Raw genomic sequence first — 15123 nt, forward strand, 5'->3', positions numbered from 1 at the left:
ATATATTGTTTGCTTAGACTGCAAGGTCCTTCCAAAGACACACAGACAATGCCTTGCAAATTGACACTTTGTTGGAATACAACACATACTGTTCCAGTGTCATGGGAAACAGAATACTTAAGTACTACACTTGTTATGATTTTGGAAGCAGCAAAGGCCACCTCATCTCCCTTGAAGCTATCATTTAACCCTTTAAAGACTCTTTGCTTTGATAGCCTTGCAACAGCTGTTACATAAATATATGTGTATAACTATTTAATATCTATCTAGTATCTTCTGTTTTTAAAGTTCTTATTGTTCTTATTCTAGCATACCACTAAATTACATATTCCTGTGACTACAACTTAAAATGTTAGACAAAACCACTTGCTTTCATTATTTTATATGGTTTTAAATAAAAGTATCTGAGAGCTCTCAAGCTCATCTCTGAAACAGTCATGATCTTCTCCCTACATTGTGACTGCTTCTGGTCTTCACCTGTATCTTGTATCCTCCAGAATTTCTAAAACCATTATCTCAGTGTAATAAGTTGATACTATGCTGTACAGGATAAAGTAAAAATCAGTAGTCTAGCCAGAAGTGACAGAAAAGAAAGAGAGAGATGGAAGAAAAAGACAATGGCTAGTATACTTACCTTTCATTCATTGGCTCTCCCCAAGCCATCAGCAAAGAAGAGGAAAAAGGAGAAAAAGTAGAATAAGAAGAATACTAGGTAGCCATGCTTATACTTTTGTCTTTTAAAAATAATTTATTCAACATCCACATGAAAGGCAACATTAGGACATCATTAACTATTTATGGTTTCCTGCATCTCAAATTGTTATACACTTACTACCCAACACAATTTTGGTAACAAGCACAAGATCTAGAGAAGGAAGAAGGCAAGTAGTGTTTCCATTCTGTCACTCAGTTTTCTCTAATAGTAAATGCTCAGAAAATCAGGATTAAATTCTGTCTTTCAGAGCCAAAATGGAACAATAATTCTTATTAAATCTAATAACAAAATGCATTTCTATACAACTTTTCAATTAAATCATTTGGTAGGATCTTTATAGTCTTTATTGATTCTGTATAATTATAAGTTGTTTCTAAATATTGATTCTCTAAAGGCATTTCAAATCCTAAATCATTAATTATCCTGAAGCTACTACGTATCTAGAGGGAGGGGTGTATGTTATGCTTCAGGAAGCACAGAGAGGGTGAAGGGTACACCTCATGTTTTACATGAAGGCTGTGGCACAGCTAGGCTGATGTACTGCGTTTGCACGGCCACGCTTTGGTACTCGGGGAGATACACGGATGGATGGCTTCTGTGAGAAGGTGATAGAAGTCTTCTGTGTGTCCGATAGGGATAATGCCAGCTGGCTCCAAGATGGACATGCTGCTGGCCAAGGCTGAGCCCATCAGTGATGGTGGTAGCACCTCTGGCATAATGCATTTAAGAAGGGGGAAAAGTTACCATGCAGGAGCAACTGCAGACAGAGAGAGAAGTGAGCATATGAGAGCATCAGCCCTGCAGACACCAGGGTGAGTGTAGAATGATGGAGAGAAGGAGCTGCAGGCGGCAGAGCAGACATTGCCCTGCAGCCCATGGTGAGGCAGGCCCTGCTCCTGCAGCTGTGGAGGTCACAGGCAAGCAGAGACCCACCTGCAGCCTGGGGATGGCCTTACACCAGAGCAGGTGGATACCCAAAGGAGGCTTTGATCCTGTGGAGAGCCTGTGCTGGTGCAGGGTCCTGGCATGACCTGTTACCTTGTAGAGAAAGAAGCCCATGCTAGACAGGGTCACTGGCAAGAGTTGTGACCCCACGGAGAACCCACAGTATTTCTAAACCCAGTCTGTTCCTGAAGTACTGCATCCTGTGGGAAGGACCTGTGTTGGAGAAATTCATGGAAGACTGGCTCCCATGGGAGTGACCCCACAAGCAAGGGAATTGTCAGGAGTCCTCTCTGTAAGTAGAAAGAAGCAGCAGAGACAATATGCAATGAACTGACCACGTCCCCCATTCCCCGTTTCCCTCTGCTGCTGGCAGGGTGGGGTGTAGAGAAAAGCAGGAGTAAAGTTAAGCCCAAGAAGAAAGAAGGGGTGAGGGGAAGACAATTTGGGGTTTACTTCTCATTATCCCACTCTGATTTGATTGGTAATACATTAATTTTCCCCACATGGGTCTCTTTTGCCTGTGATGGTAATTGCTGAGTGATCTCCCTGCCTTCTCTCCTTTTGACACCTGAGGGAGAGTGATAAAGCAGCTTTGGCGGGACCCTGTCATCCAGATAAGGTGAACCTACCACACCTGATATATAAATTTCAGGAATGCCGCTGTTGTGCTTCATCCACTCATTAAGTGATACAGCTCTAATTCAAACAAAATGCCCAGAAGACTGACAGGTAGTTAGGCCTAAAAAAACTCCTGAGTGACCTGTTTTGAAACAATGAATGCATTCATACAGTGGAAGGATGGTTCAAAGTAGATACATGTAATGTGTACCAAGGGAAAAATACCTGTAATCTATGTGTTTCTTGAGCCTCCTTTAAAGATTCCAGCTGTTGTGCATTTTCCTGTAGTAGTGTCTTTATCTGATTCTGCAGTATCTGCAGTTCGTGATCCTTCTGGCTAAATACTTCTTCGTCCATAACTAGAGCTTGCTAGAAAATAAAATTAAAATTCAGCTGAGGAAAAGGTGACATTATTGTTATCATTACAGTTGAAAATTTAAAAAAAGTTGTATAAGTGGTTTCTACCAGTTATTTCTTCACTTCTGTTTCATCTATTTCTTTTCTTCTCACAAGTTTGTTCCTTTCAAAGGGAATAATGTACCCATAACCAAAGCTGCTTTATTAAGTTGTGGTCTAAATCCAATTACTCTCTTTAGGGTCCTATGAGGTGTAGCCACAAGATATCAGCATGAACTGTAAGATTAACACAATTCTCAAATGAAAAAATGACAGCTGTCCTCACTCTGCAACTCAGATAACAGTCCAAAGAAAACATGAGAATGCTTATTCAGATGTTCTTGCAGGTAAATAATCCCATATTGTTTGAAGGAGACTTCCAAATCTTGTAACTTTTCCAGAAAGCCCGTAGAAGCCAAATATGAAACATGGAAACATCATGTTTTATTGTTCTAAAACTGGATAATTCTGTATTAGTTAGCTTATCCACATCGTTCTTCCAAGAAGACAATTCTTAATAGCTTCTGTTATGGTTTAACCCCAGCTCCCAACCAAGCACCATGCAGCCATCACTCACTCCTCCCTGCTCCTAGTGGGATGGAGAGGATAATCAGATAAGAAGCAAAACTCATGGGTTAAGAACAGTGTAATAACTAATAATTCTTAAAAAAAGGAATACAACAAAAAGAGAAATAAAACATAAAAAAAAGGACAAGTGCTGCATCACTGAAATTGCTGCATCACCATCTGCTGATGGATGCCTGAGCTGCAATCTGCCCCTCCCAGCCAACCACCTCCAGTTCATCTATTGTGCATGATGTCCTATGGCATGGAATAGCCTTTTGGCTAGTTCAGATCAGCTGTCCTGATCATGCTCCCTCCCAGCTTCTGGTGCACCTCCTCATCGGCAGACTGTGGGAAACTGGAAAGTCCTTCACTGAGGCATTACTTAGCAGCAACCAAAACATCAGTGTGTTATCATCATTATTCTCAGGCTAAAACTGAAACACAACCCTGTGCCAGCTACTAAGAAGAAAATTAATTCTAGCCCAGACAAAACCAGGACAGCTTTCAAGAATGTAGTCAAGAACCTAATGGCTCTTTAGGGAATACAACTTTTTCCGAACTCTATGTACCAATGCCAATGTTTCTACTAAAGCTAGTTGACAAGCGTACCCTGTCCCCCACTGGTGCTGCATCATTAAGCAGAGTTGAGACAACAACAGAAATAAAGAAGCTTGCACAAATGTTAGGATGATGACAGAGTGGGGCAGGATGAAACCTGACAGAAAACCAAGTGGCATATTGTCCACATTGTATTATCATGAATAACTAAAATCAGAATATATTTGCTCAGTTCTGTTGGCTGTGTCAAAGTGACTGCAGGGGTGGTATCTGTGCAGAGGGTTTCCCCAGGCTGGACACAGCTGGTTCCCAGCTCCTGTGGACCCAACCACAGCGCACAGCTCAGCCCCTCAGCCAAGATGGTGCTGCTTCTGTGAGCAAAATGCCAGACACGAAGAAGAGGAAGGAACCAAAAGAGTGAGAAACAGCAAAGGGAACACTAGGAGGAGGAGAAAGAGGAGATTCTCCATGGTGGAACAGCAGATAACCATGCTGCAGCCTAGGGCGGACCAGCAGAGCAGATGGATATTTATGAACAAACTGCCGCTCACACATAGCCCACACCAAAGAAGAAGAAAGATGTGAGGAGGAAAGAGCAGCAGAGAGAAACCATTACGTACTGACCATAAACCACTCCCCTATGTCCCTGCACCACTCAGCAGTGAGTGAGAGGAGGAGTATAGAGTAAAGGAGAGAAGATAAGCCTGGAAAAGGTGGGGAATAAATGCAATGGTTTAGTGTTTGTCTTTTTGTTCACCCAAATAAGAAGTTGATTTTTTTTTTTTTAATTGGCATTATGTTAAATAATTCTTCCCTGGTTCAATACTATTTTTTAACTGGTAATCAATCTCCCTTTATTTATCTCAACGCACAAGCCTTCTCATTCCTGTTCTTCCTATTTTCTCTCCCCAAAGTCCTGCTGAGGGAGAGATAAATAAGTGGTTGTGCAAGAGCTGGCCGATAGCTCTGGATTACTTACTAGGCCAGTATTCTTCTTTTGTGGAAGACGGCATTATCCAGGCAATCATAGCTCTTAGCAAAGAAATACGTATGTACACACAAGAATAGGTCCACTACTAGCTATTAAATCTGTCCACATGCAAACCTTGGTCTAGAGTCTGTACTGCCTCATTTATTTTAGGCTCTCACTAACCATTTCCTCCTGGCTGTGGATAGCACATTCACCTGTGCCAATTCAAGTTTAAACTCAGGCCTTATACTGTTTTGAACCTGGGAAACAAGTTTAAAATAAGCTACAAAAGAAAAAAGCTGTGATTTAGATTGATTGAGAATTAAGACAGAATTTGTATATGCAATTACCTGATAAAAATCTACAGGCTTATCACAGTTGGGTGTGCAAACTGAAAGTGAGTTGATGTTATAAATTTCTAACTTGTTGGAGTACTGTCTCCTTCTCCTACAAGACAGAATCAAATTAGTTTTTCTGAGAATCACAGAATGGTAGGGGTTGGAAGGGACCTCTAGAGATCATCTAGTCCAATCCCTCTGCCAAAGCAGGACCACTTAGATCAGGTCACACAGGAACATGTTCAGCCGGGCCTTGAAAACCTCCAGAAAAGGAGACTCCACACCCTCCCTGGGCAGCCTGTGCCAGGACTCCCTCACCCTCACAGTAATGAAGTCTTTCCAAAAGTGGAACTTTTTGTGTTCCAAGTTTTGTTCATTACCCCTAGTCCTATCACTGGACACTACAGAAAAAACTGCTGCCCCATCCACTTGACATACACTTTTTAAATACTTGTGAACATTAATGAGGTCCTCTCTCAGTCTCCTCTTCTCCAGACTAAACAGTCCCAGTTTCCGCAGCCTTTCCTCATAAGGAAGATGCTCCAGTCCCCTGATCATCTTGGTGGCCCTGCGCTGGACTCTCTCCAGCACTTCCCTGTGCCTCTTGAGCTGGGGAGCCCAAAACTGGACACAGGACTCCAGATGAGGCCTCACCAGGGCAGAGGAGAGGGAGAGAATCTCCCTCTACCTGCTGGCCACACTCTTCTTGATGCATCCCAGGAAGCCATTGGCCTTCTTGGCCACGAGGGCACATTGCTGGCCAGGACTCCCAGGTCTCTCTCCTTAGTGAATCTATGTTGAGTCTCCCTGATAACCATTTTTTCTTTCATGTGTTTACAAATGACATACAGGATGAGTTGTTTCCCTTGAGCGGAGAAAGGCTGACTTATGGTAGCTGAGAAGCTGCCCTGCAGGGGCAAGAAGGGAGATTATTCCCATTTGCTTCAAATTGCCAGACCTTGTAGGGTCAGTCTCTCCAGAGCTGAGATGCAGCCTGTAGCAGGGAGGGAGAACAGAGATTCTCTTTGAATTGCCAAGGTTGTCAGACTAGTCTATACAAAGCCAGTGCCTCAATGTCAGCCCAATCCATCATTGCTAGGTGGCTAGGCATGATGCATATGCTCTGTGCAGACTTCTTTCACACAGACTGTGTGCAGTGATTATCATTTGGACCTCTGGGAGCCTGATTATTATCTATGCCATTGCAGACACCAATAGACACTCGGTAACTTTCTCTGTACTACTTGTCTCACTGGGTTATAATTTCTTCCTTAAGTGGGTTCCTCACTTTATGCTTCATAAGAGCCACCTCTGGAGGCTACAGATGGATGCCTCTCTTCTGATTTCTCTGTCAACCCCACAGTTCCTGGCAATGCATTTGCTGTGCATCTCTTCTAGTTACAGAATGTTAGATCTAACATCTCAGCACTGAAGCAACCAGGGAGCAATTTTCTCACCTTGCTGACAGAAAATCATTCCTACTAGTTTGCAGCTTGGTCATGGATAGGGACCAAGTAGCTCCTGCCTCTTATGCTTTTTCTCTCTTTCCTCCCTGTCCTCATTCTTCCTCTCTCCTTGTCTCAGGATTAGCAGCTTTTTCTCTTCCTGATTTGACCTCTGCTTCCACTGTTTCTTCTTGACTACAGGAGCAACTAAAACAGTCGAGGGTTGGTTCTCTGGTTTAAGGTCCATTTGTCTGTCCTCAGAGCAAGACACCTTCTCAGTACCCATTTCTAGGCTCTTAGATCAGGAGACCCTCTTTCATCTCTGAGAACACTGGCCAGTGACTTGGTTTGCACAGGCCAGGTCCCAACACAGCTTTAGAACTCACTGTGTTTCACCTCCCCTCTTCCAAATGGTGTACGAGTTTGACAGGTTTATAGACACGTTGAGGTGTGAAATCCCAGAGGGAATAACGGCCTTACACACCTGCCCAGCTCCTCCCATACACTCTGGCAACCCAGGGATCAATCCCCTTAGAGCATGTTCCTCTGGCATTCCCAATTAATTGTTTAACCTTACAATCAAAATCAGGATCACAACACATACTAGTACAAAAAGTCTGATTACACAAGGATATTGAAGGAACTGAGAAGCCATTCCATCAAGGTATAAAAACTTGTCCTGGAGAACAGAAAGGAATAGGTGCCATTCTTTCCTCTCTCCACAAAATGTCTCTGGGAGGAGCAAAGGAGAACGTTATAATTGCTGGTTTCGTCCAGGACATTGTTCTTTGCATACTTACCAGCAATGTAAGATCCACATACCAGATTAGGCTGAAGGCCTGTTCCTTTTCTAAGGAGAGGTAAGTGAAAACTAACGCACTAACCAGCAAAATCTGCAAACAATAATTAATGATTCTTTGAGTCCGTTATACAGCTAGAAAGAAATCAAGCTTCAGAATATTTGAGGAAACACATAAGTCAGCACCCAAAGTAAATATGGCAGCATCACTATCTGCAGCAGCCACTCAAATAACAACTTAAACAAACATGTATAAGAGCTAGAAGTTTAACCGAGCACACTCTAACGAAGTCTGTTATTTGAAATTCCTGTGCAAATCTGTTACTTGAGATCACAGACGCCACTCTGCAAGACCTAAAACATTAGTGTTACCAGCATTGTGTTTCTCACAGATCTAGACCACAGCACCGCATGAGCTGCTATGAAGAAAATGAACTCCATCCCAGCCAGACCTAGAACACTAGCAGAGCTAAAACCAAAAACCATAACAGACGAAACAGCTCAGCCTCACAGAACTATCATCAAACTGAACAGCTAGAATACAGTATTCCTTTACCTACCTCTATCACGATGATTGTCTATTCAGTCATTCATTAAAATAAAGCTATGTCCCGGGGATTAGACACACAAAACTACACAAGACTCTGAATTGAAATTGTCAAATTATATAAGTACAGGTAAGTGTAACAGTTTTCATTCAAATTGAACTGACATTTTAGCAGACTGCACTTTCACATTGTTATTTACATAATCAACGTATAATTAAATACCTGGCATTTCTTTAGTTCCCGCTTTAGCTGAAGAATTGTGATGTGATGTGGCTCTTGGCTGGTCCCAGTCCCTATATCAGTCTCCTGCATGGAGAGAGCTTCCTTCCTGACTTCCTGTACCATAGTGATCCAGCTCTGCAACCTGTCCTGATGACTTCCTTTTAAGCTAACATCACCATTCAAATCAACCAGAAAGGAGAAGGCTTCATCTACACAATTTCTGTAACTGAAACATTGAACCTGAAACCAGGTGAGCTGCTCCTCAAGTGAACTGATACGCGTTCTCTCTTGACTTAAGTCATGTGAACACTGATTATTGCCTTGCTGGTTCTGCAAAGCCTCTCGAAGCAGTTTGATTTCAAGTTCCATTTCGTCAATCCGGTCTTGATTGGGGTTATAATTTACAACTGGTTTATTTCTAATGTTTTTGGCTCTGTTGGCATATTTGAGAGAATTTAAAGATTCATCAAAGTCTGACAAGGACGGACTTATACATGTTATCATGACAGTCTTGGCATTTCCTCCAAGAGAGTCTTTCAGAATTCGAGTGATTTTAGCATCCCGGTATGGAATATGTATACTTTTTCTTTTTGGGTCTCCAAGGGCACTAATGACATTTCCCAAGGCCAACAAACCACTATTGATCTGAATCGATTCTTTCAAGCGTTCACCAGTATTTCCAGTCTTTGTAACCCTCTCTGATCCTGCCAAATCCACAAAATGAAACTTTGAAGCAATCATCTGGACCGATTTCCAAGATGAATCCTGTGCAGCATCAGTATTCTTCTGAGACTCTGCAGACTGTTTCTGACAAATATTGATGGTAAAAATGGCATGAGATCGACTAGAGCGCTCATTCATTTGTGTTGTGCCTGTGTGACGAGCTGCGTTGCCACTTTCCAACAGGCTTATCACTTCATCTGCGCTTTCTACTTGGAATTCTTTAGCACCAACAATCACTTCAAACATCAAAGCAAAGAAAGCAAGAGTTAATTCTAAATTAATTCTAAACTCTTCAGCAGAAGCTTACAGCAGTTACGAACAGTCATATTAGAGAAACATACAAGCCTGCATTAATATGAGGTCATAGCATATAGCTATATAAAACGGGACATCAATATGTTGAAAACATGAGGTACAACACATTTGAAACCTGCAGATAAATTTAACACATGGGTGTATTGTGTCATAGCATTTGACATGATATCTGAAACACAAGACACAGCTTAACTCATTTACACATCACCATATGCAATTTGCAATCTAGCGCTCTCTAGAAAAAGTATGTGCAAAGTCAGCTCAAAGGATATTTTTCCAGTTAAAAACGAAAAAACACTCCCCAAAAGTTTGCAGTAGAAATGATTCCTAGCCTACAGTAAGAACAGAATTTCTATTCTATACAGCTCAGGTAGTTGGGCCTTTTGGACAGATTTCTATTAGTAATCTAACAATGCGGAAGTGTACTTCTTTCTACCAAGTACTCTAACCAAGCACATATTTTGTCCTTTGTTTTAATGACGGATGGAAAATGTCCAAGAAACTACCAAAGCTGACTCAAACTGAACTGAGGAAGAGGAATAGTTTGAAACCTATTGTGAGATCATTACAAAGCAATCATATTGTCCACAAGATTTGTGCTAAATTAGTAATTCTTTCAGCTACAGACAAGAAAACTGTGCCAGCTCATTACAACAATATATTAATATTAGACCATATGCAACAATTATAATATAAGGGATAAATACAAAAGGAAAAAAACCATCCTGATTATACAGTTTCAGAACGGAGTATCTCTGCTATGGATTCTTCTAGCATTTTCATGCCACAGACAGGAGAATGACAGGAAAGTGTTCATTTCAAAGCCTCCAAAACATATCAGATGCTACTCAGTGAAAAGTTCTCTTCCGCTCATTTCATGGTGCATGGAGGGCATATATCTGCAGTGCAAGTGGCTTAATAATTCCAATTTTGAAGGGAGGATGCTTATTCAAGTGAATAATCACACACTACTGTGTTTCTAGACAAAATTTGAAGAAGTGGTAACTGTATTTTGACTTTATCTTTTGTTGCTATTTTTTATAAAACACCTACATTGTTCACAGGCATCTAAACTAAAAACTGCTTCAGATCAGCTAAGTTTATATTCTGAAAACTTTTTTTCTAGTAGTAGTAATGAATAAGCACTATCAGGAGAAGGGAAGAGTAACTTGTTCACACAAACAAAACAAAACACAACTAATTTCACAACTGAAATCACACCTGTATTTCCTTTTTCATCTTCTCGGATATGCAACTCTCTCACAGAGGTTTCCAACTCCAATAAATCTCGAAGTTCTTCCTTGTAAACCTCTATATAAGATACTTTCACGTGGAAGTCAATATTATGGTTTCCAGAAATAAGCTGAAATAATTCTTGAATAGTCCGTGGGATTATCCCCTTTTCATGATCTGCAACTGCTGCTACAACATAAAAAAAAGATGTCACAGAAGCTTGCAGTCATTCTTCCACATAAATTACAAAGAATAAAAATAAATAATAGCCTGATATATGGTACTCTGTATACTAAGGAATCTGAAGAGCTCAGAGTTCCCAAGGATTTTTATAAATATTTGTGTTTTTTCTGAGGTTCAGAATATTCTTCTGCATCCATTAATAGAATTCAAAGTTGAATTCTAAACTACATAATGTTACACTCAGGAAAGTTATGAACAATATGGAGACTACGCTTATACTCTTCAGATTACAGACTACTTCTTTATTGCTACTGATTATGGTTGGCAACATCTCAAGCATTTGAGAACTATAAATTTCACTTAAATACAGCAAGATCATTAGTAATTTGGTGAAACAAGGTTTGTGACCAACTCTTGAAGTAATAGCCTATTTTTAAAAGTAGATATGGAATATGAATACCAAACTGTTTTCCCTTTTTTTACTATGCAGCATAGGACAATGCTTCCATAAATAATTTGTGTTCTTCAGTCAATAATATGGAAATTGTCTATGGCAGGATACCAAGAATCTTCTTTTACCAAAAAAAAAAAAAAAAAAAAAAAAAAAAAGAGTTACATCTACGTATCTACGTATTTACTATGAATTTAGTAAATTCACATAGAAAATTGTTGTGACATCCACTACCTACAGAATTTGGTTAGCCACGTTACTTACAATAACAGTAAATTACTACCAGTAGAAGAAACACAAGTGAAGTTTTAACAGTAAGTAGAATTAGGAGGCCAACTGTATCATGTTCAACAAGGCCAAGTGCTGGTCTTGCACTTGTGCCACAATAACCCCCAGCAGCACTACAGGCTTGGGAAAGAGTGGCTAGGAAGCTGCCCAGAGGAGAAGGACGTGGGGGTAGTGACTGACAGTCACCTGAACATGAGCCAGCAGTGTGCCCAGGTGTATGAGAAATAGTGTGGCCAGCAGGACCAGGGAAGGGATTATCCTTCTGCATTAGGCACTTGGGAGGCCACACCTCAAATATTGTGTCCAGTTCTGGGCCCCTCACTACAAGGACATTGAGGTGCTGGAGCATGTCCAGAGATAGGCAACTAAGCCGTTAAAGGTTCTGGAGAACAAGTCTGATGATGAGCAGCTGAGGGAGCAGGGGATGTTTAGCCTAGAGGAGGCTGAGGGGAGACATGATCACTCTACAACTTCCTAAAAGTTGTAGTGAGGTGGGAGTTAGTCTCCCAAGTAATGAGCAACAGGACCAGAGTAAACAGCCCCAGGTTCTACCAGGAGAGGTTTAGATTGGATATCAGGACATGTTTCTTCATCGAAAAGGGGTGTCAAAACTTTGGAACAGGCTGCCCAGGTTAAGTGGTGGTGTCACCATCCCTGGAGGTATTTAAAAGACATTTGGTGTGCATGTGGCGCTTTGAGATATGGTTTAGTGGTAGAAGGGGTGGCAGCAGACTCAGGTCTTTTCTTAAGGGTCCCTTCCAAGCTAAATGATTTGAGGATTCTAAATAAAAGGAAGATTTTAATACTTACCAAGAGACTTAGAATAATCTATTTCTACCACTTTGGAAGACTAATTTCTACTTTCAAAGCAACATAAATGCATGAAAAATTTCTAGTTCAAGAATGTTAAAATGGGGAATGAGAAATAACACTTCAAAATGTTTTTCTTAGATATTTTTTGTACAACCTATTTTATGGGCAATTTGTTTTTAGATGAGTTTAATTATTACATAAACTTTGGGAGCATTTTCTTCTTGCCTTTTTTCACTAGCCCTTAAAAATTCTGCAGCATCACCTGCTAGGAAATAAATATTTAACTTGCACAAATATACTTGTCCATGAGTTTAAAAACAAACCCTAAACTTTCTACAACCTACCTATGTGGCCACCTCCGATGGTGTATGTCTTCCCAGAACCAGTCTGTCCATATGCAAACACTGTAGCATTGTATCCCTCAGTCAAAGACACTAGAAGAGGCTTAATGCAAACAGTGTAAATTTCTTCTTGGGTTGAGTTTTTGCCAAATACAAAATCAAATGTGAAGACACGGTCCTTCCCAATGATAATTTGTTGTGTATCTGGGACTATTCTCACACACATTTGGTGGTTATGAAGTACTTCTTTGTACAGGAGAGGTCTGACTCGAACTGCAACTTTAACTGGGATCTCCTCCATGCCAGACTCCATCCCTGTGCCTCCCACTCAGTATTCACAAAGTCAACAAGAAATCTGTTACCACTCTTGTGTTCAGCTCATTCGCAGTTGTCTGCAACTAAGAAGAAAACTATTTAATAATTGTAAGAATGAATTTCCTGTTGAAATAGGAAGCTGCAATTTCCTAAAGAATATATATCAAGTACTTCTGAAGAGCCTACTGGTGCTTATAAGAGGAGATACCGTAACTCATTAATTTTGCCTCTATTACTTTCCAATCTAGCAGACTTACCTGTCAGTCTGAAAGTAGCCTGATTTTCTACTTAAACATCACACAGCCACATGAAGCAAGAGTATTGTTAACAGCTTGTTAGTAAGTCCTGTTGATAAAGCATCTGTTCACAATGAACACTCTCCTTTTCCTACTCCTGTATTCATAGTACACAGGCAATATAAATCAATCAAACAAACCTTTTTTCTCCAAAAGTAACATGTATATACACAGATGTTCTTTAAAATCCCCATCCACTTACGAAGCGATGGGCATTTGTAACTCAACAAGCACACAGACAGCAGCTTTGTTGCCTACAAAGGAGGTGTGATGTTAAATGTATCTAATTATTACACATAAGGCATTTTATTCTGCATCTTTCACCATGTTTGTGATCATTTTTTATTATATATTTTAGTAACCATTGTTCCTTATACCACTCCCTAGACATTCACTGTTACAGCAGAGACTTTGTACACTAGGACAACTGTAAATATCAAGGAATCCTTTCTCTACATCTGTTTGAAGAGTGTTCAAAAACCCCCACAGGTATTGCTAGATCCCAAACATTCCGCTTCTGTTTTGTTTGGTCATTTGTTTTTTCCTTTGCAGTGCAAAGGAAAGTTTGCTTAAGTTCCTGCTTGGTAAATTTCCTACACTTAAAAATATCTAAATGGTGGGTGTCAGGAGGCTGGGACATCCCTTTTTTCTATGGTATCTAGCAACAGGACAAGGGGTAATGCGATGAAGCTGGAACACAAAAAGTTCCACTTAAACATAAGAAAAAAGTATTTCACTGTTCAGGTGAGGCAGCAGTGGCACAGGCTGCCCAGACGGCTTGTGGAGTCTTCTTCCTTGGAGGTCTTCAAGACCCACCTGGACATGTTCCTATGCGACCTGATCTAGGTGAACCTGCTTCTGCAGGGGGGTTGGACTAGATGATCTCTAAAGGTCCCTTCCACCCCCTACCATTCTATGATTGTGATACACATAGCCTGTAGGAAAGCTGTATTATCAAAGTATCAGAATTCATCAGCAAAGTCGCTACAATTAAAGTTTGTTGAAAGCAAACAGCTTTAAATAGTTGTTTTGTGGCTGCAAAGAGTTTTTACATGTCATTTTACTCCCATTTAGTTTGAGAACGTTGCCATCCAGAGCTGAGAAACTGAGAAGCTAAAGAAAGAAACCCCCATTTTATAAATGGAACAGACGCAAAACAAGCAAGTATATAATAAAGGACATGGCTACACAAACCATCTCAGCTATATAAACTTATTAACCACAGATCCAAAACCTATTATCAACGATTTTTGCTGTTATTTATCCAGGTGGGTTATTTTTACGCCCTAGTAAGAAGTACTGCTTTAAAGCGCTGACATTCTACCCTCCCTTTTAGCGTTATATATACAAAATCCACTATTAAACTAAACCAAGTCACGGGGCAAGAGAAAAAAAAAGGAAGGAGGGAAACGCTGTTCGCTGTTTCACGGAAGAACGTGGGAGCGCCAACAGCCGTCTGCCAAAGCCGCCGAAAGGCTCAGGTACTGGGAAGCAGCAGCAAATCGTATTGAAAGGCTGAGAGCGTGCCAGTGCGTTTTCCACAACCGCCGCGGCTCGAAGCGTACCCTTTACTCCAAACCTGAGAGAAGCCGGGCTCGGGACCCTGCCTGAGTCTCTGGAGCCGCCCGGGGCCGCGGAATCCAGACGCCCGGGCTGGCGGGGCCGCGGCCCAGCTGCGCCTCGCCACCGGGCTGGGCCCGCTCCGCGGCTCCCGCAGCGCGTCGCCGGTGTCCGCGGGCGGAGGTGGGCGGTGGGCAGGGCAGGGCGGTCGGGCCGGGCTGGGCCGGGCAGCCGCGCTCGCCCCGGTGTGTTTGAGGCGCTTCGCTAGGCAACGGCGGCACGCGCAGCAGAGCGGCGCCGCCTCGCGCTCCGCCGCACAGCGCCCCCGGCGGCGGGAGGAAAGCGGGACAGGCAGGCGGGGGCACGCCCCGGCCCCGCAGGCGCCCCCTAGCGTGTCCTGAGAGCACACGGCAGCCGCCGCGGCCCGGGCACCGCCGCCGGGGCCGCCACCCAGCGCGCGGCCGGGCTCCGAGGCACGTATGCG

General features: G+C 42.0%; 1 protein-coding gene across 4 annotated transcripts in view; it reads right to left on the bottom strand.

Annotated features, from left to right (window-relative positions):
* KIF27 (kinesin family member 27) overlaps nt 1-14730 on the bottom strand; it is a 28994-nt gene extending 14264 nt beyond the window's left edge. For 3 of the 4 annotated variants that reach the window (XR_009820841.1, XM_062018106.1, XM_062018104.1), the window contains exons 1-5: nt 14645-14730; nt 12472-12866; nt 10381-10581; nt 8122-9080; nt 2504-2647 (exon numbers count right to left, since the gene is read on the bottom strand). Coding sequence is in view for 3 of the 4 variants with exons in the window: in XM_062018106.1 (XP_061874090.1) it covers nt 2504-2647; nt 8122-9080; nt 10381-10581; nt 12472-12781 (1614 nt within the window). In the remaining variant the exon portion in view is untranslated. The remainder of the gene's footprint in view (nt 1-2503; nt 2648-8121; nt 9081-10380; nt 10582-12471; nt 12867-14644) is intronic. The other variant, XM_062018105.1, reaches the window with a different exon arrangement.
* Nucleotides 14731-15123: the final 393 nt, after the last annotated feature.

The sequence above is a fragment of the Colius striatus genome, chromosome Z (assembly GCF_028858725.1).
Source record: "Colius striatus isolate bColStr4 chromosome Z, bColStr4.1.hap1, whole genome shotgun sequence".
NCBI classification, from domain to species: Eukaryota; Metazoa; Chordata; class Aves; order Coliiformes; family Coliidae; genus Colius; species Colius striatus.